This window comes from Notamacropus eugenii, chromosome 1, assembly GCF_028372415.1.
Source record: "Notamacropus eugenii isolate mMacEug1 chromosome 1, mMacEug1.pri_v2, whole genome shotgun sequence".
Taxonomy (NCBI): domain Eukaryota; kingdom Metazoa; phylum Chordata; class Mammalia; order Diprotodontia; family Macropodidae; genus Notamacropus; species Notamacropus eugenii.
The window spans coordinates 65,395,458-65,422,621 of record NC_092872.1 but is presented as its reverse complement, the minus strand read 5'-3'; the positions used below and the strand labels follow the sequence as shown (position 1 = coordinate 65,422,621).

The 27,164-nt window shown below is 38.9% G+C and overlaps 2 protein-coding genes across 2 annotated transcripts; one reads left to right on the top strand and one right to left on the bottom strand.

The window, feature by feature from the left end:
• Positions 1–927: 927 nt before the first annotated feature.
• ALG2 (ALG2 alpha-1,3/1,6-mannosyltransferase) lies at positions 928–6,593 on the bottom strand. The gene is made up of 2 exons (XM_072604688.1): positions 6,171–6,593; positions 928–2,729 (listed from the first exon to the last, which is right to left on the bottom strand). Exons 1-2 carry the CDS (start codon positions 6,510–6,512, stop codon positions 1,827–1,829), a joined length of 1,245 nt encoding a protein of 414 aa, XP_072460789.1. The 5' UTR covers positions 6,513–6,593; the 3' UTR covers positions 928–1,826.
• A 124-nt stretch (positions 6,594–6,717) lies between these two features.
• Positions 6,718–17,732, top strand: SEC61B (SEC61 translocon subunit beta). Its single transcript, XM_072604700.1, has 4 exons — positions 6,718–7,100; positions 7,289–7,386; positions 14,180–14,281; positions 17,367–17,732. Exons 1-4 carry the CDS (start codon positions 7,098–7,100, stop codon positions 17,452–17,454), a joined length of 291 nt encoding a protein of 96 aa, XP_072460801.1. The 5' UTR covers positions 6,718–7,097; the 3' UTR covers positions 17,455–17,732.
• The last annotated feature ends 9,432 nt before the right edge of the window (positions 17,733–27,164 follow it).

Sequence of the window (27,164 nt, the reverse complement as noted above, 5' to 3'; positions counted from 1 at the left end):
CCCTAGTCATTTCCACTGGAAAAACAAAGTGAATAAAGGATATTGTTTAGACTACAACATAAATGATGGGCAATTCAGTGCCACAGATTTAAGTACTGAGACTTACTGAGGATCACAAAATGGTGATTTGAACTCGTTTTCTTGATTTTAAATCTAGTGAACTCACCACCATACCGTGCAGCCCTACATTATCTAGGAAAATGAAGCAAACAGATTATCAGAACATATCTCATTTGGGAAAATGCAGAGCAATTTCAAAGATCCTAAACTACTTGCTGCCACAGGAGCCATAGCTTTATAGTACTGTTCTGCCTCTCAGTGCTATTATCTAGTTGTGAATCATGATACCACATACAGAAGAGAAATAGGATAATCGATGGCGAGTGAAAACAGGTTACAACATATCATGAGTGATAACACGTATCTGATAAATGGCATAAAGGACATCACACTAAGGGCACGCAGGACTAGAAAAGGTTAGCTGATCATGTGACAAGACTGAAAAAAAGATGGACAATCCAAGCACTGGCAATGTAAAAGAACTAGAGGAAGGCCTCTAGTACACTGGATGGATCCTCAATTTACAGAAAGACATAGATAAGAATCACCCAGGATGACATCAGGGATCCACTGAAGTATTTTCTCCCATATCCATAAAGTGCTTTGCACATAGTAGGTACAAAATGTTTGTTGAATTAAGATTTTTTTTATTGAGACCTAATTTTTCTTCCTAATTTTCTTTTTCGATCTCATTGCACAACACTGAATTCTTATTTTTATCTTTTAATAAGGTTTGTTACAAATCTTAAAAAATGTGAAACAACGTAGACTATGCTGTATCTCCTTTATGATTTTTAAACTGCGATTTCAAGTTTTGGTACCAAGATGTTTCCCCTTATTGGCAATACTGAAAAATACAGCCCAAAATTAAAAAAAATTTCTAAATGCCATTTTATTTGTTTCTTCACACATATCTGCATCCACCTTTTGGTAAGCAAAAACTGTATACAAAAATATCAGTTTAAAATGTGATAATTAATCTTTTCCAAAAAACACATATTGTTCCACAAGCATGGCAGACCATGTAAAACTGACTAAGGTATATTTAGTGCAGAAATACGAAATGTTAGCGCTGATATTTTATGACTTAAGATTTAATCTTACATACTAGTTTAATTATGGTTAAGGAAAATTAAAACTACAAATTCTCTAGTCAAATCATCACACGTATGTGGTATGACCGTGTAGCTTAAATGCATACAAACCCTGATACTTGTCTAGATACAATATAATTAAAATACTATGAATTTTGTTTCGGGTTTTATGTCTTAATATTTTAGAGACAGTAATAATATGCTATGGTCTATGTTTTTTTTTTCCTTTTTAAAAATGTTTATAGGATGAGAAGGAGAAGACCTAACTAAGTCTATTATTTTTAACATATGATGAATCTACTCTGCACCAGATAAATTTTGGAGTGATTTCTTGTTTTGGAAGTACCATTGAGTCTAGAAACCGAGTCAACATATTTAGTTAATCTAATAATAATCTAATAATTTTCATTCATATGATGTTTTAAGGTTTGCAAAGCGCTTTACATGTGCTATTTCATTTGCTCCTCAAGACCCCTGTGAGGTAGGTGATATTATTATCCCTATTTTACAAATCAGGAAACTGAAGGTAAGAGAAGTTACATGAGTTGCTCAGGATCACACTAGTAACTGGATAAGGCAGAATTCAAACTTGGGTCTCCCTGACTCCAAATCCAGCATTTAAAACCTCTGTACCACCTAGTTGCCTCTAGAAAAGTTTTTAAAACTACGTAATTATTCTGTCAATTTACTTATATACTGGTATAGTTGATCTGTAAAAGCTTCTAATGAAAATTTTTCCTTCACCCTGGCTCTTCCTGCCAACCCCATTGTTGCTTTTAAGGAAGGATCTCTGATAAACTTTTCCATTGCTTTAGAAAACTCTGCTGGGTTGGGTTCACGTAAAAACCCTGTTACGTTATCTACAATAGACTCCAGAGGTCCACCTGAATTCACTGCAATGACAGGACACTGCATGTACATGGCTTCCAGAGGAACTATGCCAAAATGCTCATTGCTCGGTGTATAAAGTACACAAGTACAGTTATGGAGAAGAGAGATCTTCTGTGTGTCTGAGAAGGACCTCAGGAATGTGACATGGTGGCTAAGGTCAAACTGGCTGGCTGTATTCTCCAATTCTTTATAATACTCTACATTTTCCAGGACTCGTTCATCATAACCGCCAGCCATTATTAGATGAATCTTTTCCCATTCTTGAAGATCTAATCTCCCACGTAGTTCAAGTAATGCTTCTAAGGCTAGAGTCAGATTTTTCTTCCTTTCATATCTATTGATTGAAACAAAAACAAACTTCTTTCCTTTGGGAATTAAGTTATCAAGATCTGAAGGCATCATGTTGTCAAAGCTGCTGACATTCAAAGAAGGGTAAAGGACATCTGGGTTTATGTGGGCTAGAGACTTGAAGGTGTTCTTAAAAACACTTGCCGTGAAGAAGCTATTGACCACAATGCAGTCTGCCATGCCAGTAGTATACTCTTCCACCCAATCAATGGGGGCTCGGTAGAGTCGTTTAAGAAAAGAATTTCTCTGAGTGAGAAGTAAATCAGGAAAATGACAGTAAAACAATATCTTCTTCCGATGTCTGGCCAGTCTAAACACTGGGATACAAGCAGATACCTAATTAAAGCAGAAATGAAAACTGGTTAAGAAAATGACTTTTATTCACTATTTCAAGTGTTGTATATACTTAAAACCACAAATTTGATGAGGCTTTCTTTAGATTTTCATATCCCCTTCCTACATAAAAACTGCATATACAGAATCATAAATTTGGAGGTAGAATGAACCTTAAACATTGTCTTATCCAAGTCTCTCATTTTTATAAACTAGGACAGTAAAGGGAAGAGAGGATGAGTGACGTGCCCAGGGTCACGCTGGTAGTAAATAGCTGAGGCAAGGTGGGACAGAATGGCAGTTAAGATTTGGTGACTGACTTCTAAATTGATCCCCACATTCACAAAAATAAACCCAAAGAATATCCCAGTATTCCTTACCTAATTTCCTGTGGCATCAGAAATGTACTGCAAATGTCCAACTAATGTTGGGTTTAATTTTTCTATTAAAAAAATCCTTAAGCCTCTCATAATTGCACTGATCCTATTCACCCTCAAACGATGCTGTTTCTCACCACTACACAAAAGAGGGATGAGCTTATATCTATGGTAAATACACTTAGCTCTTCTGATATAGGAAGTATGGGAAAACCAAACAAAAATGTTTGGAAAGGAGGAAGGAAAAGTGAGACTATATGTTGAAACTGCATAAAAATCATCTGATAAGTACTATCTATCCCTTAGCACAGTGCTTGGCACATAGTAGGTGCCTAATAAATGCTTATTATCTGACTACTTTTGTCCTCTGGGCCTGTTATACTGCTTTCATTTTATATTTTTAAAAACTTCTCTTTTTACAGAATCACTTTCTAGAAAAATCACAGTACTTTAAAGACAAAAAGATCATAGACATCATCTAGTCCAATCTTATCATTTTAGAGAGAAAAAAAACAAGCCTAGAGAGGTTAAAATTCCAGCTCTTTCCATCATAAAAAGATCTACTGAAGGAACTCTGTATATTCAGTCTGGAAGAAACCAGGGACCAGACTATCTTCAAATATTTGGATAGTTTTGGGAAGGTGTTATTTTGAACTGAGAGGAAACGCTCACCTAGTCCAATCTCACTTTTCAGATGAGGAAATTGAGTCTGACAAGGTTATGACTTGCCCAAGCTCATTTAATACTCTGGAGATTCAAACCTCCATCCTCCGAATGAAACTCTGGTATTCTTTTGTAACTTGTAGAAGGTCTGCTTGGCATCAGAGGGAAGACTCTGGCACATAACAGGTGTAAAATATTCAGCTCAATACCAAGGAAGAACATCAAGAACCATCAGAGCTGTCCCACTGGACAATAAATAATCTGACACTGGAAGTCTTAGAGCAAAACCTTACAGAAGGAATTCCTGATCAGCTAAAAATATTTAAAGAATCTTCCAATTCTTAAGATTCTAAGAAACAAACTGATTTGACCATGAGTATGTATGTGAGGGTCAGCAGTAATTTTTGGTAAAAGTATCTCTTTGTAATGCAAATATATTCCCAATAGTTTATCTGTTACCTTATATAGGATTTTTTTTTTTTTTGGACATCAGCTTCTTTTTAAAGTGGAATCAAGATCACAAACTTAAGATTTGGAAGTGATTCTCTAGTCAATTCCCCCCCCATTTTACAAATGGGGAAACAAAACCTAGAGGGGATTTAGTTACTTGTTGAAAGACACAGTCAGTCCACAGTATTTATTAGATGCTTGTTATATGCTAGGCACTGTGCTACACTATGAAAAACAAAAAACAAAAATATATGGTCCCAACCCTCAAAGAACCACATTCTAATGGAAGAAACAGGTAAAACAACTATGTACACGTACAATATATACCAAGATTGAATCTAATCTCAGAACAAGAGCACTTGGGGTGGGAAAAGAGGATTAGGAGGTGGGAGGTAGGATGGTGAGAGGAACCTTTAAAAGCCCCATTGCAGGAAGGTGGGAAGTGAGAAGGCAGGGAGGTGAGGAGGACAGCATGTCATTATTACTTACAATTCATTTGTTTTCACAAAATACTGTTATTTTACTATGAAAACTATAGCAGGGAATCAATGGACACTTTTGAAGTCTTCTAGCAGTTTCTACTTTAGGTAATTTAGCCCTGCTTTAAAAAAAAAAGGCATACTGAAGTTCTCTTAGCAAAAAGAGTATCATTAACCTCCTCTGGCTTCAATTTCCTCATCTGCAAATAGAAGGGGTTGAGTTACATGATTCAGGTGGAATGCAAAAGCGTGGTAATAAAAAGTATATGCAGTATACTGCAAAGAAAGAATGAGAGCTAAACAGTGTCAATTTTCATGAAAACATCTAATTGTCCACTGTTTCCAACTTTCATCATTACTTATTGTGAGGTTTGGGGCAAATCAGAGAATCCTGTCAGAGGAGTCTTTGAAACCATCTAACCCAGTTTCCTCCTTTTACAGTTGAGGAAAACGAAGGGAAAGGAAATTATTTGCTCAAAGTCATCCCTAGTAATTAAATTAAGTGGCAAAGTTGCGGTCTGGAATTCTGGTCTCATCTCTAGTATAGGTGCTCTTTAAAACATATAGTCCACCCTGATCTCATCTCTAGTGTAGATACTCTTTAAAACATATATCCCACCCTGACCCACCTAACCTCACTAAGTCTCCTTCCTCACCTATAACATCTGTATAATGCACTTGCAAAGAGAATGGGTTTTAGGGGGCAAGGCTCTGGGTTCAAGTTCATTCTCCAATACTCCCTACCTGTGTGACTTACCATGAAACACAGCAGTCAGCCAATAAACAGTAAGAGTTAACATTTACCGGATGCTTATTAGGTGTCGGGCGCTGCGCTGCTCTAGACAGAATCCCTGTCCTCTAAGAACTCACTCACATTCCAACGGGAGAGGCAACTATGTAACTTACATGACATACACCGAGATGGAAATTGACCTCAGAAGGAAGGCACTGGAGGCAGGATTTAGGGGGAAGGCCTGGCACTGTGCCAATAGCGAGATACAATTAAGGGATATATGATTAGTCCCTGCTCTCAAGGAGCTCCCAGTCAAAGAGGGAGACGACCGCATACAAAAAGGCCGTACAAAGAATAAAGCAAAAATAATTAAAAGTGAAAAGGCACACTAATTAAGGAAGTAAACAAGCATTTATTAAGCTCCCTCTGGGTCCAAGTCACAATGGTAATTACCTTACAAATATTAGCTTCTTTGATCCCCATAAACGTTTATAGAATGAACGATCCTCACTACAATTCTGGGAGGGAAGTGTTATTGTTAGCCCCATTTTACTGGGGCAAAGAGAGCCCCGAGGTCCCACAGCTATCAAGCTTCTGAAGTCGAATAAGAACTCAGGTCTTGCAAGGGGAATCTAGAAGGGTGGGCTATTTTGGGTGGGCCTTGACTTGGAACGAGTCTCTGCAGCCCCGTCCCGGAGCTGCCTGCAGCCCCGGGCGGTGGCAGGCGTGCACGGCCCCTCACCTGGTCGCACACGATCACGTCCATCTCCTCGCCGCTCAGCAGCAGGATGTAGAGCGCCAGGTAGATCATGCGCAGGTAGGCGCACAGCGCCGCGCCGCGCCCGCCCCAGCCCAGGCTGCGGGGCAGCCAGTCGCCGGCGCAGTGGACCTGCAGCTCGCGGCTCTCCGAGAAGCAGTGGCCCGGGTCATAGTGAGCCGTCCACACCTGGACGCGGCAGCCGCGAGACTGCAGCGCCAACGCCGCGTCCAGCACCAGCCGCTCCGCGCCGCCCACGCCGAAGTCCGGGTGCACGAACAGGACCGAGGGGCCGCGCGCACGGCCCTCCAGCCCCCGAGGATGCATCGCAGCCTGGACTACGGAGTCCCCGTGGGCTCGCGCTTGCGCAGACCCCCTCTGGCAAAGCCGGGAGGAACCGAAGGCCCGGAGGCCGCTGCGGCGCAGACTCGAGGACAAGCCCCGCCCTTTCTCCCCCACCCCCACCCCTCCCAGCCGCGGCCGAGCTGGCGCTGGCGTGGCATTGGACCGATTTCTCCGACCCGAGTTCTCTGGGCTAGTGGCTCCGCCCCCTTTGGGGCTTGTGTGAATTTGGACACGTTAGCTAAAAGTTGAGGGTGTCTCCCGTATTGCCTGAAATCCTCGTACGTGGATTTTTATGTCTCTGTTTTTTCAGCGGGTGAAACCAAATTTCATGCACTTTTCCTTGTTCAGTTTAAGAAGAGAAACCAGAACCCGGCCATTTTTTGGCTCTCTTTGGAGATTCTGCCTATTTTTAAGTCAGGCATTTTCAGAATCACCACAGGAAGCGGTTGTCCCTCCGCCCCTTCCCCACACTGAGAAACCAAGCAAAGACTGACTCTTCTGGTTGCGATAAGTGGCGCAGCGGCTGGAAGGTCTGCTCCTGCTTGTGCTGCCGCCTCCACTGCCGTGATGGTATAACTCGCTACCCGGGCCCTACTCTGGTTGGCCTGGGTGTCCGGCCCGTACTGGGGGGTCCAGGGGCCTGGCAGGCTGCTGAGCAGACCGCGGGTGGAATCCCCGGGGCCGGGCCGGGGGCGGGCGGTGGTGCCGGCCGGGGCTGCGGGAGGGGATACAAGATGGTTTCTTATCTCTGTCCACAGCCGGGCCCTACTCCCAGTGGTACCAACGTGGGCGCCTCGGGCCGGTCCCCCAGCAAAGCTGTGGCCGCCAGGGCCGCGGGATCCACAGTCCGGCAGAGGTAAGGAGCGAGGCCCAGTGCCCGGGCCAGTCTGCCCCTGGGCCTCTCCTGGGTTGAGGCCTGTGGGTGTTGAAACGGGCTCTCCGGGGGGTCAGCGCTTAATCGTTAGCTCCGTGAGGTCAAGGCTAGGTCCTAATTATCCTAAAGTAGGGAGATTAATAGAGAAAGCTTTCATTAAGCTGTACTGTGTACCACGCACTGTGCTACTGCGCATGTCTCTTATGGTGCAACCAGTCAGCATTTACGAAGCGCCTACTGTGTGCCAGACGCTGCTAAGCGCTGTGGGGGTCCATAACAGCAAAGAATTTGGGTGTGTGAACGAAAGAGCTTGTCAGTCAATAAACATTTATTGAGCCTGCTCATCAATGGAGACACAAGAAAGGCCAATGACAGACCGTGCTCTCCAGGAGCTCATGGTCTAATGGTGAGACAAGCAAACAATTACGTACAGGTGAGACGTGGACAGAGGATATTGGAAATAACAGTGTAGGCGCCAGAATTGTGCCTCCATGGAGAAAGGAGCCGGGGGTGACCTGATGTGGCCCCTGTTCAGTTCGTCAAATATCTAATAACTGTATTAGACATGAGGGAAAACAATAAAAGGGAAGCAAGCCATTTCCACCCCCAAGGAGATTATGTTTTACTTGAAACAGCATATACAAAGATGAATAGATACAAGATAACTTGAGGAAGGGGGGAGCACTCATCGGGAATGAGGCTTCACAGGGGAGGTGCTAGAAACACATATTTTAGGTCTGTCTGTCTTTGGATTGGTTGAGTCCACCTGCAGTCAGCTGGCCTTATTGTCTAACTTAATCTCAATGACTTCATCAATTAAAAGTAACTTACTGTGGAAACAATGTTTTCTGTCTCTTACAATGGAGAGACAGAAATGAAGAGGGGACAGTCCAAGTGTGTGGGGATGGCTTTTTAACTAAGGAAGGTTTATAGGTGGAAGACAGATGTTAACTATTGTGTAATAATTTGCATGAAGGGGAGTCATGAAATAAGACCAGAAAGGTAAACTGGAACCAGTATCTGGAAGCCCTTAAATTCCAGACTTAGGAATTTGTTGTTTATCCTTCTAGTGGCCATAGGAAGCACATTAGCAGAGGAGTGACATGATCAAACTTCTGTTTTAGGAATATTTTTCTTTGTTACTTCTGTGGTAGCTGGATTAGAAAGGCGAGATTATCCAGGAGGAGGGGTGTCATTCACTATCAAAAACTGTAGAGAAGTCAGGAAAGATGAGTATTAAAAATAGGTGTTTGAATTTAGAAGTTAAAAGATTGTTGGTAACCTTGGATTCAGCAGTTTTCTTAGTGTGGTGAGGTTGGAGCCACATGGTAGAGTCGAGAAGTAAATATATGGTAGGGAAACGGACGTAGAAAACTTCTAGGTGTTTGGCAGTGCAAATTAAAAAAGACTATTAGAACCAAGTAAAGGGTTTTGTTTTTTAATTTAATAAAGGTAGGATTGAGGGAGGAGGGAATAATTAAAAGGTATCACTCCTAGAAGAGAGGGGATGTGATTGAGGGCACAAGTAGAATGGTTGAAGACGAAAAGAATGGGTACCCAGGGTAGGTGAAGGTTTAGAGGTAATCCTTACAATGGATGGTCTTGGATTTTCTGAGTAAAGTAGGAAGTGAGGTCATCAGAATAGAGCTGGGGAGGGGAGGTATTAAGATGATGAAAGAGGAGAGAGTTTGGAACAGCTGTTGCCGGGACAAGATAGGTAATCTGGGAAGAATAAAAGTATTGTTACATAGCCATGAGGATCCAGTTTGGATAAGGTAAAATTAACATTAATGGATATTCATTCTGCATTATTTTGTGCCTTTCAACAGCTTTTCAATTAATGAAGAAGATAGGTGGTGGAGATGATTGTGGGTTGAGGATAGTCAGAGAAGGAACAATGGAAAATGATAGGGGAGAAGAATTCAAGAGTGGAGGACAGTGAAAAATTGAACTGGTTAACAAAAGGGCCAAAATTGTGAAAGGAGGAAAATGAGACTGATGACCTGGGAGAAAAAGGAGAAATGGGGGCTGCAGGGACTCTCCTAACCACAGTGCCACCATTCTGCTACAGACCTTAATCACCTCTCACCTAGACTATTGCATTCATTCTAATTGACCTCCCAAAACAAATCATTACATTGGCCAGGTCTAAAAATGATAGCACATTCCGCATCTTGAGTCTTTCACCTCTGAGCAGGTGAGTAACGTAGTTCATCATCACTCTTTTGGAATTATGGTTAGTCATTGTGTTGATCAGAGTTCTTAAGCTGGCTTTCAGAATTGTCTTTACAGTGTTGTGATATAATTGTTATGGTTCTGTGCTCTTTGTTCTGTATCACTTCATATCAGTCTTCCCAGGTTCCTCTGAAACTTCCTTTCTCATCGCCTCAAAATAGTATTCCATTACGTTTATTTAATATAATTTGTTCGACCATTTTCAAATGCGTGGGCATCGCCCTTAGTGTTTTCTGCTACAAAAAAAATGTCCATAAATGTTTTTGCACATGTGGATCCTCTTTCTGTGACCCTTGTATTTGTATTACTGGGTACGTATAACTGGTGACTTAGAACATAGTTTCACATTGCTTTCCAGAATGGCTAGACCAGTTCACACCTCTGCCAATAGTGCATCAGTGTTCCTGTCTTTTCTTTCCTTTCTTTTTTTTAAATAATTTTTTATTTAGTATTTTTTTTTTTACCAGTTAAATATAAAAAGTTTTAACATTCATTTTTAAACTTTTTAAAAATTCTCTCCCTTCCTCCCTCTTCTCCCTCCCTCATTGAAAAGGCAGGGAGTTCAATATAGGTTAAATATGTATAGTCATGCAAAACATTTCTGCATTAGTCATGTTTTGAAAGAAAACATAAGACCAAAAAAACCCTCAAGAAAGTAAAGTAAAAAAAAGTATGCTTCAGTCTGTATTCAGTTCTTTTTTCTGGGGATGGATAACATTTTTCATCATGAGTTCTTAAGAGTTGTCTTAAATCATTGCATTGCTGAGAATGGCTAGATCATTCACAGTTGATCATCTTATAATATTGATGAATACATAGTACATTTCACTTTGCATCAGCTCATGTAAGTCTTTCCAGGTTTTTCTCAGGGCATCCTTCTCCTCATTTCTTTATCACAATAGTATTCCATCACAATCACAAACCACAGTTTATTCAGCCATTCCTCAATTGATGGGCATACCTTCAATTTGCAATTCTTCACCCCCAGAAATGAGTGACTGTAAATATTTTTGTAACTATAGATCCTTTTCCTTTTTATTTATTTTATATCACATTTTGAATATAGACCTAGTAATGGTATTGCTAGATCAAAGGGTGTGCATCGTTTTATAGCCCTTTGGGCACAGTTCCAAATTGCTGTATACAGAATGGTTGAATCAGTTCACCGGTCCACCAACAATGCATTAATATCTCATTTTTCCCACTTCCCCTCCAGTACTTATATTCCTTTTCTATCCTATTAGCTAATCTACTAAGTATGAGGTAGTACCTCAGAATTGTTTTAATTTGCATTTCTCCAATCGATAGTGAGTTAGAGCATGTTTTCACATGGCTATAGATAGCTTTGATTCCTTCATTGGAAAACTTCATATCTTTTGATCATTTATCACTTGGGGAATGGCTCTTTATAAATTTGACTCCTTTCCCTGCATATTTAAAAATGAGGCCTTTGTCAAAGAAACTGGCTTCAATTTTTTTTTACAGTATCATTGCATCTCCCTCCATCCTCTCCAGATCTGCCCTCCTGTCTCTTAACCCCAGTCCTCCAGCCCCCTGCTTCTTTTATCCTTTCCCCTCTTATTTTCCTATAGGGCAAGATAGATTTCTATACCTAATTGAGTGTGTCTGTTATTCCATCTTTAAGCCATTCCCCCCATCTTCCCCTCCACTGTAAGTTTTTTTCTTGCCTCTTTTATGTGAGATAATTTACTTCATTCTGCCTTTCCCTTTCCCCTTCTCCCAGTGCATTCCTCTTTCTCACCCTTAATTTTAATTCTTTAGATCCCTCTGTATTCAACTCATGTTTGTGCGGTCTGCCTAGGTATACTTCTTTAACCTGCCCTAATAATGGGAAAGTCTTTATGAGTAACAGGCATCATCTTCCCATGTAGGTGTGTGAACTGTTCAATCTTACTAAATCCTTTATGATTTTCCTTTCCTGTTTACCTTTTTATGCTTCTCTTCAATCTTGTGTTTGAAAGTCACATGTTTTATTCAGCTCCGTTTTTTTTCATCAAGAAAGTCTAATATTTCATTGAATGCCCATTTTTTCCCCCCTGAAGGATTATACTCAGTTTTACTGGGTAGGTGAGTCTTGGTTATAACCCTAGCTCTTTTGCCCTCCAGAATATCATATTCCAAGCCCTCCAATCCTTTAATGTAGAAGCTGCTAAATCTTGTGTTATCCTGACTATGGGTGAATGGTACGTGAATACTTTCTTTTTGACTGCTTGTAATATTTTCTCCTTGACCTGGGAACTCTGGAATTTGGCTATAATATTCCTGGGAGTTTTCTTTTTGGGATGTCTTTTAGGAGGTGACCAGAGGATTTCTTGAATTTTATTTTACCCTCTGGTTCTGAAATATCAGGGCGGTTGTCCTAGATGATTTGAAAGATAATGTCTAGGTTCTTTTTTTTCTATTATAGCTTTTAGATAGTCCAATAATTTTTAAATTATCCCTCTTGAATCTATTTTCCAGGTCAGTTGTTCTTCTAGTGAGATAGTTCACATTGTCTTCTGTTTTTTTCATTCTTTTGGTTTTGTTTTATTGTTTCTTTATTTCTCCTAAAGTCATTAGCTTATGTTTGCTCAATTCTAATTTTGAAGGAATTATTTTCTTCAGTGAGCTTTTGTGCCTCCTTTTCCGTTTGGCCAGTTCTGCTTTCTGAAGCACTCTCCTCAGTGACTTTTTGTACCTCTTTTACGATTTGGCCTATTTTGTTTTTTAAGGTGTTATTTTCTTCTGTACTTTTTTGTGTCTCTATCAAGATGTTGACTTATTTTTTATGATTTTCTTGCATCACATTTCTCTTTCCAATCTTTCTTCTGTCTTTCTTACTTAATTTTCAAAATCCTTTTTGAGCTCTTCATGGCCTGCAGCCAATTCATTTTTTTCTTGGAGGCTTTTGGATATAGGAGCTTTGAGTTTGTTACCTTCCGAGTGTATGTTTTCATCTTCCTTGTCATCATAGTAGCTTTCTATGGTCAGAATTTTTTTTTTCTGTTGTTCACTCATTTTTACAGTCTATTTCTTCACTTAGGGTGGAGGGTGCACTGTTTCAAGCTTCAGGGATTTTGTATAGCTGTTTCAGAGATACATCTAGGGACCTGTAAGTTTTTAGTTCTTCCAAGGTGGGATGATCTAAGGAGAGGTGTGTTTACTACTCTCCTGGCCTATACTGTAGTCTATAAGTGACCGCAAGCACTAGAACTGAGAGGAAGGTTCCCTTCCCATTCCACTGTTATTGCCACAAGCTAGGGTCTGCCAGTGCTCCGCCCCTCCCCTCTCTGGGACTGCCACCCAGGACTGCAACCCAGATCTGACTATGAGCAAAACAGCAGAGTCCTCCCCCAGTGCCAGCAAAGAGATCCCTGTAATCTCCTCATGAGTTATTCAATCCCCTTCCCATATGGGGGTTGAGAGCTCCTGCTGCCGATGCTGATTCAGTGGCTCGCAAACCCTACTCCTGGTTTGTAGGGGCCCAGTCTTGTTGGTGTAGCTGGTGCTGGACTGTGCTCCACTCTTACCCAGGTGCAAAAGACCTTTCTTTCCGACATCCTAGTTTGTCTTTGACTAGAAAATTATTTCATCTCATATTTTTGTGGTTTTTGCCACTCCAGAAATTGTTTTATGGTGTTATTGAAAGGTATTGGAGGAGTTTTAGGGAGAGCAGAGGTGAGTTCCTGCCTTTTCTCTGCCATCTTAGCTCTGACTTCCTGTTTTCTCTTTGCCCTTCCAAAATTGGTCATTTACCATGCTTTTGGTCATATTTGCCAATCTGTTCAGTTTGAAGCCAAGTGATTTTTCTAAAATGCAGTTTGATCACGTCATTACTCTTCTCAGTAAATTCTACTGACTCGCTTTTACCTTTATGAGCAAATATAAATTCTTTCTGACATTTAAAGCACTTTACAATGTTGTCTCAAACTACCTTTTTAGCCCTATTACACATATTACTTCTTCCTTCATATACCTTATAGTTCAATCAAACTGCTCATACTGTTCCTCATAAGTGGCATCATTCCTACTCTTTTGCACTATCTTAGAGCTGGAATGCATTCCCTACTTTCTTTAAGTTTCTAGGATCTCTGTTTTCCTTCAGGATTACTTTGGGACCTTCTGTGAATTGAATGATGGGTTTGGGGAAAGAAGAAGACCAAAGAATGAATGAATGAACGTGGCCTTGTCTACTACCAGCATACACATTTGGAGTGCAGTGAGAAGCAGACCTCAAGAATAAATTCTTGTCTTCCTTGTTCAGCTTCAGAATTAAATTTGGTTAGCTTTAAGGATTGGAGCTTAAACTCTCCTTTAAAATTAGGGTTACTGTAGTTGGGAAAGTGCCAGTTTATTTGATAGAAATGTTTTCATTTTTATGATGCAACTGTCCTAATTCATTGTTGTTTGAATTAATTCTTTAAAAATAAAATAGGACCTTCATTATATTACTAATAGGTTGTAAATTTTTTTGGAGGAGATTAAATAACTAAATTAATTATATAAATAAGTAAATAGCTAAATTTTAATTTTTTTGTAGGAAAAATGCCAGCTGTGGAACAAGGAGTGCAGGCCGTACTACTTCAGCAGGCACAGGAGGGATGTGGAGGTTCTACACTGAAGATTCCCCTGGGCTCAAAGTGTAAGTTAAAGAAATATAAAAATAGTGGATATAAATGGAATTCTACCTTTCTTACAGTTACTGCTTATTGCTTTTGATAGTCTGCATGATAGTGTGGTGAATGCAGAAGATATAGTTTGTATCAAGTGGACCAGTTTTACTTTGATCATATAAGGTTATAAAATAGTCCCAAGAGTGACTGGGAATCAATTCTTGAACTCTGCAGTGACTTTGCTCACAGTTTCTTATGCCTCATTTGGTTGAATTTTCTTGTGTGTTCTTTAAAGCCAAACTCAAATGTCATGTCCTCTAGGAAGAATTCCCTGGAAAGTAATAGCTTTCTCTCAAATAGCATTTTGTTTTATAATTTCCTAATGGCCATACTTGTCCTAATGTCCATTACTGTCATGTAATATTATTGTATTGTAGCCATTTGTACTGCTTTCTTATCCCTCTAGTAGACTCTAAAGCTCTTTGAGGACAAGGACTAAGTCTTAATTTAACTTTTTATCTCCTCCAGTGCCTAGCACAGAGCTTTCCCTACAGTAGGCACTTAATGAAGGTTTATTAAATAGAACTCTGCCTGACTATTTTGAGGTAATTTATGGAATAGAAGAGAATTGGAGGAAAACTTTATCAAATTTCAGTGTCTTTTCACAAACAGCATTTGGTTGAGGAATGGAAGTGATCATTAATTCAGTAATTGGCAGGGTGGGGAGGTGGGTGAGGGCTTATAACAGTTACAGGTAGATGTGAGCGTGTTTCCAGCTTTAAAATTTAAAGTACAGTATTGAATGTCAAGGTTGAAGTTTCTCCAGCGATCTTGAGGCCAGAATTTCACTGCTCATGCTTTTCTTCCGTGTGTAGTAAATAAACGTACATTCAAATGTGGATTCTTTGAGGCTAGTAAGCAAACGAGGGAGTTCAGCTGGGCTTTAGAAACTGTACTGCCTTGTAAATGCTTCGACCTTTTGCTGACCTTCATGCTGCATATATAGAATGAAGCTGGCATGTTCTATACGCATTCCCACGATGGAACCAAAATGACTTTGTATTAGAGAGTCCTGATGAGGTATTCCATGAGATGATGGGTGTAGGAATCAGCAGTCTCTGGCTGGTAGTTAGTGGTTGAGACATAACAGTCAGTTACTGCTTCTGTTTGGCTCAGTGTTTTTATTAGCAATGTGGAGAAACATGTAGATGGCTAACTTAGCAGATGTGCTGGTGACACAGTGCAGATGGGCCAGATGTAAGAAGGTGAAACTTAACAAGAAATACTTAGTCTTTGACTTTTGTTCAAAACTTCAGCTGCATGAAAATGGGAGATGTTAGAAGTTTTGTGGGGAAAAAAAAAGACTCAGTTTGAGGCAATCCAATGAGCAGCCATAAAAATCGAATGTTATCTTAACAGGATTAACAGGAGCATAGTGTCAGAAGAAGGGAATAGTCCAGTTGCATTCTCTTCTAGTGGGATCATGTCTAGAGTCTTAGGTCCACTTGAAATGCCATATTTTAGGGAAAATGCTGACCAGCTAATGCATGCTTTTGCAGAGCAGGGTAATCAGGATAGTTAAGGGATTGGAGTTCATGCTGTAGTTCGGATGGTTGAGGGAACTGGAAATATTTAGGCAAGGGAAGAGACAACTTGGGGATGGACCAGTAAAACCTTACTGTCCTCAAATTTTGGCAGTGAAAGAGAATTTAACTTTTTTGTTTATTTGATGTAGGGACCAATGGGTAGAAAATCAGATTTTGGCTCAATATAAAGAAAAACAACAGAATAGTTGGAATTATTCAAATGTGGAATGGGCTTATCCTCCTTTGAGAGGAAATGATTCCCAGTCATTAAAGGTCTGGAAGCAGAGCTTGAATTTCTGCCTGTTTGTCTGTAGAGAAGACTCATGCTTTTAGGTGCCTCCGAGGGATTCGACAACTTCTAAAGGTCTGTCCAGCCTAGAGATTCAGTGTTTTGCATGGAATAGTGAAAAGAGACTGGATTTGTAATCAGAAACCTAAGTTTCTCTACCACTTGGTACCTGTGTGGGTACACACTTACTTACTTACACAAGTCACTTCAGTTTTCTGGGCCTTAAGTTTCCTTGTCTAGAAAATGAGAGAGCTGAAATAGATGACCCCAAAGGTCACTTGTAGCCCAATAATTTAACATCCTGTCAGCCTTGGTAAATGACAAAGATTTAAAAACAAATTTAGAATTGGAGTGATTCAGATGAAAAAATCCTCATCTAGTCTCCTGAGAAGAGCAGTTTGAATTTTGAAGTGTTCTGAATAATTTGGTTTTGGATTCTAAGATTTTGTTTTTTGAGGTCTCATTATAACTTTATGAAAAGGTAATAATTTGTGTCTGTGAGGTTAGTGTTAAATAATTTAACAGTGCAACAGACATGGTGATAGAGCTGTAACCGTACGTGCGTACGTGTGTGTGTATACACATACATAAAATAGAATTTACCTTATTAAGCAGTATGTCATATGAGTCTGCCAACTTGCCATCTCCTTACATCATATTTCACCCCTTCCTAATCTGTTAGTTATAACGTATTTGAACCTGACATCCCATGTTAAATTTCTTTTTTTAGTTCATTGTTATCTTGTGTACTCACCCCTGCTAATCATTCTGTCTTGATGATACTTATTCTTTATTTTTACATTACAGATGGCATATGTATCTTTGTGTGGTGAAGTAAAAAACTGCACATTTTTATTTTTGATAGCTACTTACAAAATGATTTTTTAGTATTTTATTAGCTATATGCATTAGTCATTTAATACTGACAGTTGGTTTGCCTTTTAAGAAAATGTAATGTTGATACTGTTTCTGAATCTAAAATAAAATTTGGGAATGAAGTATTTATTGAATTAATTTTATTCTGATTTTACAAATTAGAACTATTGCTATTACTTCAAAATAGCATTTTAGTTTGCTAATTTTTAAAATTTCATTTACTTAAAGAGTTTTGATCATTTGTTGTTTTCCTGCAAGATGTACATAATAATATTCCTAGTTTTGGCATGTTTTTTTCTGGGTGACTGACAATTTTTTTTATACTGCTAAAGGTAATCATTACTTTTTCTTTTTTATTTTCAGTGGTCCTGTTCCCGTGTTGGTAATGAGTCTTCTGTTCATTGCTTCAGTGTTTATGTTGCATATTTGGGGCAAGTACACACGTTCATAGACTCAGCTGCCTCCATCTTTCTGTCAGCAATTGTATTCTGGACCAAAAGCGTGGTGGACTTTATGTGCATGGAGAGAGTTTTTTGAAAGCTTACTGTTTTATAAGAAACTTAAAAAAGAAAATACAAGTTGATTTTCAAGACCTTTTTTAATTTGTCTATGATAAACTTTTAAAATTCCTTTGTATGAAGTCTGTTTTCTGAAACCCATCTGTCACAGGTTTTATCTGCCTAAAGATATGTAGGTTAGGCATTAATAAAATGGCAAGTACAAGTGGAAGTGTTATGCTTTTTCATGATTTCTCCTCCCCAATATAGCACTGATTCATTTATTGTACATTGCTTCACATGGTGTAAATTATTTGAAAATGCATACATTTGTGTATCTCAGCCATAATAGTATCTTTATTAGATAGTTGTATCAGGAAAATTTTTTTAGATTGAACTGAGATTTTCTGTGCTGCATTGAAAATTTCCTATTTGCCTCCATAAACTCACTTAAATATATTTGATCTAGTTGATTATGATAACCTTTTATGTGGTTTTCCAAAGCAGAGATAATGTAGTTCAGAGATTGTTAACCTCGTATTAATGTTAGTACTCTGTTGAAGTCCATTCCACTGGGTGCCTAATTTTTCTCCATATTTCTGCTTGGATAATGGGAGTGTTTGGGGGTCTTGACTAAATGGCAAGAAGATGCAAGTCCTGCTCTGAATCCAGCAGGGTTTCTTTCCTATTTTTTTCTGCTCTGTTACAGGCTTAGTGATATTAAAATGTTGTTGGTGTGTGAAATAATTTGTGTTTACATAATGCAAATCATTGTTTAAATAATTTTAGTACAAATTAGTCTATTAGAAAACTTATTCTCTCCCTCAAACTATAGGAAGTACTTGAATTACTATTCATGCTGAAGTGAATCACTGAAAATTTAATGTTGTTTATCATGTATACTGTCACTTTTTTAATTTGAGTAACAGACTCCAGCACAATCTTTTATTGATGAAGGTATAGTGTTCTGGGCCAATCTCACTAAGGCTGTCCAGTGGTTCAAGTTTGAGATTGAAATGAAATGAGACACTTGTAGATGGACCATCTAATAAGTAACAAAAGAGGTTTACTCTGCAATAGCATGGAAAGGATATTCAGACAAGATACAGCAATGATGCACTTGAGTGTGGTCCCACTGTGTCTGCATTTGCCGAGGTAGCAGAGAAGCTGGAGGGGCTTCTTATTGCCCCAGTGCTGGAGATTAGTACTTATAATACCAGTACCAGGAAAATACGTCAGTGCTTCAAGCTTTAGTTTCCTGGACCAATTAAGTCTCAAATGTAATTTTGTTGACTGTTGCCAAGAGAATCAAACATGAACTCTTTTGGCATTTAAATCCTTTCAGAACCCTGTCCTTTCCTACCTCTCTAACCTTTACATGTTATTCTTTCCAATTTGGCCATTCAGACCACATGGCCATCTTCCTCACCATTCCTGAGCACGTGACATTTTTATCTCCTTTGTCCATGTCTTATCATTGGCAGCCCCTCTTCCTTGGAATCTACTTTTTCCTCACCTGTTCCTCTTGGAGAGACTCAGCTCAAGTGCTACTTTCTCTGTGAAGCCCTTCCTGATCATCTAACTGCTGGTGTTGTCTTTATTTTGTAACCGTCTGCATGTAGATATGATGTCTTTGGTATTTGAGCATAAACCTTTCCAGGGCAGAGTTGTTTCACTTTTATCTTTGTTTCCCAGCATTCAGCAAGTGCTTTATAAATGCTTGTTGAATGATGGATATTTTTAGAGAAAAACTATCGTAGCTTCTATGTGGCAATTATCTGAGTAGGTGTCACTCCTACCGTTACTATCTTTATGATATTTTTCAGTACATCTATTTTCCCAGTTAATTTGAGTTATTTGTTCAATTAAGATGTCTTTCAAACTCCTCACATTACTCAATTTCAGAATCTGCCTTTAGAAAAGCAGTGTAAAAGGTACAAAACTTAAGAGGTTTTAAGGTTAGTTTTTAAAATGTAAGTACATTGCTCTTGAATTTCTCTGTACTGAAAAGGGAAAAAGTACGTTTAGGTTTAGATTTTGTTGCAAAAACTGTTGAAGAAAGTTATTCAAGAGCTGTGTTAGTCTTCAGTGCACTTAAGTCCCCCTTGCTAGTTGTTAACCTTTTCTATACTGAACATTTCTTTTCTCTTGCCCTCTGTGGTACAGTATTGTGCTGGTCCTCCTATTTCTAGGACAGTTTTTAACTCAGAGGTTATCTTCTTTACCGGTTGGTTCCTGGCTGTAATCTGTATTTTTGAGACAAGCCACATGTGCATAGATTATGTTACTGGAAATGTATCAGCGAGCCTTGGTGAGATGCAATTCATAATGCCAGTAGAAAAATATGCTTTGAATGAATGAAACATCCAAAAAGAGGATCATGTGTCAACAATGTATTCAACAGAAAAGCATGAACCTTACAGTACAAACACAGAAAGTGAGTACAAGAGAATCCAGAGTAATAATTGGAGATTTCCCAACCAGATGGAAGGTAAGAATATTTGCCTAATGTAGATTGTGAAACAGATATTTTAGGTACTTCCACCAGCATAAAAATTCTGAAGTACTGCTATGTTAACATCTGTAGGGCAATTCTGTCCCTTCATCTGTTGATACTTCACTCTCAGAAGACAGAAAAGGCAATGAAGAAAACATTTTGTCAAGCAAGGAAGAAATAGCCATTGATATGGAAGTGGCAGGAACCTTAAAATGATGAGGTTCCAGTGGACTTCATAGCAGGGATGATGGATGCACTAGCTTTTAGGAAGTTTTGTAAAGTTTAGGGAAAATAGTATGACTCATGAAGAATTGGAGAACTCTGAAACTGACATTTTGTGAATGGTCTCAGAGAATATGAGTAACCAACTAAAAAGCGAATGAGCTCAGATTTTAGAAGAGATCTACAAAGGATGGAAGAAAAAGCTAATTATGAAAACAAAGGCTAACAGGAGTTTGTAAGTAGGGGGTATGAGCTTTGTCTTGAAAATGCTTCCTTACTATTATGAATCTGGGTATTCCATTGATATATATTAAAGTCTATGCATATCTTTTCATCCTCTTTAATTCTTTATTTCCCTGTTGCTGGGTATAGGTGACCTAAGTCTATGGGGGTAGTCAAGTTAGCTTTTATTAGGGGCCGCTTATCCCTTGTCAGCTCAGGATCCATTTACAATTTACTTCATGCTACATACACAAGGGAATTTTGTTCTCTCAGTGACTGATGCTGGCCCAGAAGACACCTCAGATATTCTTGGTACAGATGAAAGAAGGCGTGACCACCAAGTCCCTTGTGGAAGTGAAATTCTTCAGGAGTTTTCAAGTACTAAGTGATGCAAAAAACTCCCAGTTACCTCTTGGGCTCCCAGGATACCTACTTCTATCCACTGTCTTCTTGTACTATCTCACATATCTTGTGTGAATAGGCTGGAATGTAAAGAATCAAGAATTTTCAGGAAGCCTGGGAACCTTAGAGACCATCTTGTCAACCCTATCTTTTTGTAGTTGTAGTTACTGAGGCCCAGAGGATCATTTTGTAAGATATCCCAGATTGCCTCACTCCAGTGAACTTTGTATTATACTATATTGTTTTAGCATGTTCTCTTAAGTCACACTAGACATTGCAGATCCTTAGCCAGACTATCAGCAGACACAAAGTATTCTTCAGGGTTTCAAGAGATCTGCAGTTCCCCCAGTACTGATGGGAGTCCTTCCACACCTAACTAGATTGTCAAATTTAGGGACCACTAAAAATTTATCACCTGGTGACAAACTTGCTTCTTACATACTGAAAGTTTGTACAACTTGGTAGGCTTTCCTGGAGAGTGTAGTTGACTGAGATGACTTTTGAGACTCGGGGTTACCGCCTCATCATGGGATAAAGGAGGAGAACTGTAATGGAGCAGACTATTTATTAACCAGGATAGGTCCCACCTCCTCCTGCCTCTCCTGTCTGTAGCACCTGTGCTCTGGGACTTCTGGGCACGGTGCCATCAGAACCGATATATCTGTTCTTTGAAGGAAATGGCTTCCATATACTTTTCCTTTCCCTCCCACTCCCACTTTGCATTCTGTATTTTGCATTCTTAGTCACCTCTGAATTTTCCACCAGGGCTTTATTTCCTTTTCTTTCCCCTTTATAGTTCCTTCCTACTCCTACCTATTTTTCAGTATTACTGGTTTTAATTTCATTTAACATTGCTTTTTCCAAAGCTTCTCCTTTACAAATTTAATTACTATTTCTCTTAATTTACTTTTCTTGGATGTAGTTAAACTCAAGGTGTCTCTCTTAGAATGGAACAACTTTTTGCTGTTTTTAAAGATTAATTATACTTATTTTTTCTTTAAGCACTTGCTCTTTCCCCTCTTCAATTAACTTTGTGACACTGAAAGTTACTGGACCTTGCCCAAGGGCTGTCTGAAGATAAACACTTTTTAGATCATTCTCTCTTGTAGGAAAGAAAGCAAAATCTCTCAAATCTTGTTTTAATCTCTTACTTTTTTTAGTAGTGTGCCTCAGTTTCTCCAGAAGAGAATGATACTCAGGGTATTACCCTAGTACTTTTAGATTATGTAAAGGATATTAAATGTGTGATGGAGGTGAACAGGGGATCTCCCTCTCTATCTGTTGGAACAGGGCACTTTTCATGGACTGGGCATGCATTATGGAGAGATGTGTTCAACACTGAAAGACTGGTGCTTTGTGCTTGACCCCACATTTTCTAATTGGCCCTGATCAATGGTCCCAATCACTGGAAACATCTCAGATATTTAGTGACTGAGCAGTAAGAGCCACCTATTCACGAGGGTCAAAAGGAAAAAGAACTTTCATTCTTACACTCCTTTTTTTCAAGCATGTCCAGACTGAACGCTTCCTTAGACTTCTGAAAAAAGAGTAGTTGGATTTTCCTCCCTCTTCCCCTTCTCAGCCACAGCTAAGGAAGCTATGTGCTCATGATAGCAAATACATGTGTCTGCCTGCGACTGTATGTCAGGTCCCTTGCTGCGTCTCCTACTTCATGTTTCTCTCCTGAACACAAATGATTGGACCCCTGAGAGGTTTCCAGCCTTGTCAGCTATCTCCTGAGCTCAAGAGACCCAGGGTCATTGAGGGGTTCAGATGTTTTCAGCAGGAAGTGATTCCTGTCACTGCCCTTCCCGGAGATAGTGTCTTGTTTCTGTATGTTTATGGGCTCCTGTGAGTTCTTTGTTATATATTATTGTTTCAGGTTTTAAATATTTATCAATAAATGCCTAGGAGTCTTGTGTTTCTTTTGCTGTGGATGAAATAAATAGCTAGATTATTAATCCTTTTGGGGGTAATTCTTTGACAGGTGCCAAAACTAAGTTATAAGAGCTTTGCCCTGGTTATCTCGAGCTGGGTCACAATAAGCCAGAAAGTGTGAGAAAAGCCTGACCCCTTTTTTATAGGTCAAACTCCCCTACAATTGAGTCCTGGGTCTATGTGAGCCCTATATCCAGGGCCCGGTAAGAGCTAAATAATTGTATAAGACAAAAAGGCCATTCTCCAATGGATACGTGATAAAATGATATTAACAAACTATCATCAAAAAAAAATGCAAACTATATGAAACATTGCTTTAAATTGCTGATAAATACAAATCAAAGCAAACCCTAGGTTATGCCTTACACCCTAAAAATTGACTTAAGGGATGAGGAAAGATAGGGAAAGTTAAGGGTAGAATGGGTACAGAAAGATGGATGCAATAAATGACCTTTGATTTAAAGATCATGCTGTTGGATACATACCCCAAGCAAGTCAATGATTAAAAAAAAGAGTCTTAAATGTACAAAAATATAGCGGTTCTTTTTATATTAGCGAAGAACTGGGAACAAAATAGATGCCCATTGACTAGGGAATGGTTAAACAAGTTGTAAATGTAATATTACTGAACTGAAGTAACCAAAAGAATTAATACAGAAAAAAAGACAAAAAGGGTACTTACATTATAACTTCTGTTATCACCAGATCAATATGTCGGTATCTCTCAGAGTTAAGGGGCTCTCCACTGGAGTACAGGGGAATATTCTGTGTGTTGGGTCTTGAGCCATCAGTAAGCATGGATAAATTCTATTATCAGAGATTCAATAGGCATTCCCATCAGGTTTGACCCTTCAGTATAATTGTCTGCCAGACTTGTCATCTGTATACTTCCCTAACCTCCACAGGTGTGTCTACTTCACCACTCACCTGTGGCTTCAACCCTGGTTCAGACTGAGGAGTTTGGGTGTGGAGAAATTTAAGAAGTCCTAGATACGTAACTCAGTTTGACTTCTAGTTCCACTCTTAACTCAGTGTCCTTATTCCCCAATAACTAGGTCCCTGCCTTGTTCCCACATGACTAAGTATACCCCTCCCCAACAAAATAACAAAACCTAGATTGTCACCAATAACTTGTCGCTTAGCCCTTCAGCAATCACCTCTGTTGCTCCAGCCCAACTGGAGAGCCTGAATCTTAAATCAGCCATTTGGTCCTTTTTGCTTTTGGAACTCATGCCCACTTGTCCCTTACCCTATGAGTTAATCTCTTGTTTGGGATGTGCATTTAAATTAATCTCCCTATGTGGTTGGCCCCTGAATAAGCTACTTTCCTTTCGTATTCAGCTTTTTTGACCACATCAGACCCAGAAGGTCTGCCTGACCCTGACCTTTTTCAGTTTGGTCTGAACCTCAGTTCTGACATACAGATGTATTTCAGGTTCATTATGGCTGGCTGTGGGGCTCAGAGAGTTCTGATGTTCTTGCCTCAGACTTGAGAGTACAATATCCTTGAAAATGGGGTTTAGAATAGAACTAGGACTGCAACCTTGAGATTATTTAAGTCTCTAGGACTCTAAACATATGTCCTCATGTTCCTTTCTCAGTAAGTTCAAGGATAGAATGTTCGCTTCCCACTGTTAATGGAAATAGTGCTAGACATGTCAGCTGTAACAAAAAGATGAGAAAGGAATTAAATGGAATACACATTGGCAAAGATAGAGAGAAATGATTCATTTGTAAATAATATGAATATTTACCTAGAAAACCTCAGAGAATTAAGTGAATAAAGTGGTTGAATGGATTAATAGCTTTGGTATATTGGCAGAATATAAAATAAATACATAGAAATGGTAAGCATTTCTATTCACTACTAACAAAAATCAGGAAAAAATGACAGAAAAAGAAATTCCATTAAAAATTACTACCAAGTCCATATTTGGGAATTAACCCACCAAGACATATAAACATAATCATAAAACACTTTCTAGAAATAAAAGAAGACAAACTGGAGTCATGGTCATTGTCTGTGGTTGGGTTGGGCCAATATAATAAAAATGACAAGATATCCTAAATTAATGTATAGATTTATTGCTATACTAATCAACCTACCAAGGAATGACTTTATAGATCCAGACAAAATAATAATATGTCATTTGTAGGAACAAGAAGTTTAGAATTATAAGAGAAATTCTGAAAAAAACAGGAAGAGGACAGAATTGCCATGTTTCGATTTATAAAGAAGTAATTAAGTGGTTTGATTTTTTTAAAAAAATAGAAAAGTGAGTGGAGTTGACTGAACAATCATGATATATAAACAAACAAATGTCATAGCCTAGTACATCTTAAACTATATGCCATGATAGACTCCAAGTGGATAATCAATTTACACATAAAAGATCACATCATAAAACATGTAGAGGAGGATACAAGGTCATTTCTGTAACAATTGTAGTTATAGAAAGAATCCATAGCAAGGTAAGGAATTGAGAAGATTCCAAAAGGCAGAATAGACAATTTTGATTACATATGTAGTGTGTGTGTGTGTGTGTGTGTGTGTATAAAATCTGGCTTCCTTTAAGTCTCAGCTAAAAGCCTACTTTCTTTTTTTACAGGAAACCTTTCCTAACCTCTTTTAATTCTAGTGCCTTCCCTCTGTTAATTATTTCCTAATTATCAGAGAGATAGAGTTTGCTTTTTATATATTTGCATGTTGTCTCCTCCATTAGACTGTAAACTCCTTGAAAGCAGGACCCATCTTTTGCTTCTTTTTGTGTCTCTAGTTTTTAGCATGGTGCCTGGCATAAAGTAGGAGCTTAAAAAATATTTATTGTTTGATTGGTTCACCTTTATAAACTCTGGGGACCCTTGTCTCAACTTCCTTTCTCACTGGCAAGTCTAGTCCCCAGAATATGAAGCTGGCCACATGTCCTCCTTAGGGTTTTAGGATTATCCCTGAACGGTTGGGGTATCTTTTTTTTTTAATGCTATAGGCTTAAGCCCCCATTCTCCTGTTACTTGTTTCTTCCTCACACAAACATAGCTAGGCAAGAAAGAAACCAAGGTCAAGCTGTTGGGCTTTTTTTTTTTTTTTAATATCTTTTCCCCAATTATAGGTAAAAAGAATTTTTAACATTTTTTTAAAGTTTTGGATTTCATATTTTATCCCTCTTTCCCTCCCCTGATGTGAAAAGCAATCTGATATGGGTTAAACATGTAATTATGTAAAACATTTCCATCTTAGTCATTTTGTACAAGAAAACTTAAGTGGAAATAAAGAAAAAGAAAGAAAGGGAGGAAGGAAGGAACATAGTAGTAAAAGAAAACAAGTAGAAAGAAAGAAAAAGAAAGAATGGAAAGAAGGAAGGGGGGAGGGAGGGAGGGAGGAAGAAAAGAAGGAAGGATGGAAGGAAGGAAGGAAAGGAAGGAAGGAAGAAAAATAGTATGTTTTCAGTACATATTCATACAATATCAGTTCTTTCTCTGGAGGTGGATAGCATTTTTCATCAGGAATCCTTTTTTTGGATTGTCTTGGATCATTGCGTTGCTGAGAATAGCTAAGTCATTCACAGCTGATCTTCATCCAATCTTGCTATTTCTGTGTACAGTGTTCTCCTGGTTCTGCTCACTTGCCCTTCTTTATCATGTCATGTAAATCTTCCCAATTGTATTGAAAATCATCCTGCTTGTCATTTGTCACAGCACAATAATATTCCATTACAATCATATACCTTACAGCCATTGTGCAGTCTTTTGTATGCATGCTCGGTTCTGGCTCAGAAACAAATCAAAAAGCCCTTTCTCACCATGTGCTAAGTGGATTGGAAACAGTCGCTTGAATACCTGCTCATGCTCTGAAGTAGAAAGCTAAGCTTCCATTATTCCACTTCATCAGACACTTCCAGAAGTATCTCCCCAAACACTAATGTCCCCAGGACTGAACCTTTATTGGCCAGTGCACAGGTATATATAAAATAAAGTCTTTTCATGAGCTTATAAAACAATTTTGTGTGTGTGTGTTTCAAACCTTGTGAACTCATGTGCTTGTAAGGAAATTAGTGGCTACCTTCTGGAGTTTAGGGACTAAGTTTATGGTTTTATTGTTACAGAAAATTCCCTTGTGAATTTAGTTCCCTCTTCTAATGCTGGATGGTACTTTCTTGGCAACTTATATTTGAGAGTCTGAGAGTTGCCTGGAGAGTAAGGGGTTTCCCTGGGGTCTCATAGCTAGTGTGTATCAGAGGTCAGACTTCAGTAGAGGTCTTCCTGACTTTGAGTCTGGCTCTCTATCCATTATGCAATGACTTCCTTTCACTTTTTTGAGGCAAGGTGTCAAATTCTGACATTTCCAGATCATCTGGATGAATACAATGAGCCACAGAGGTGAAA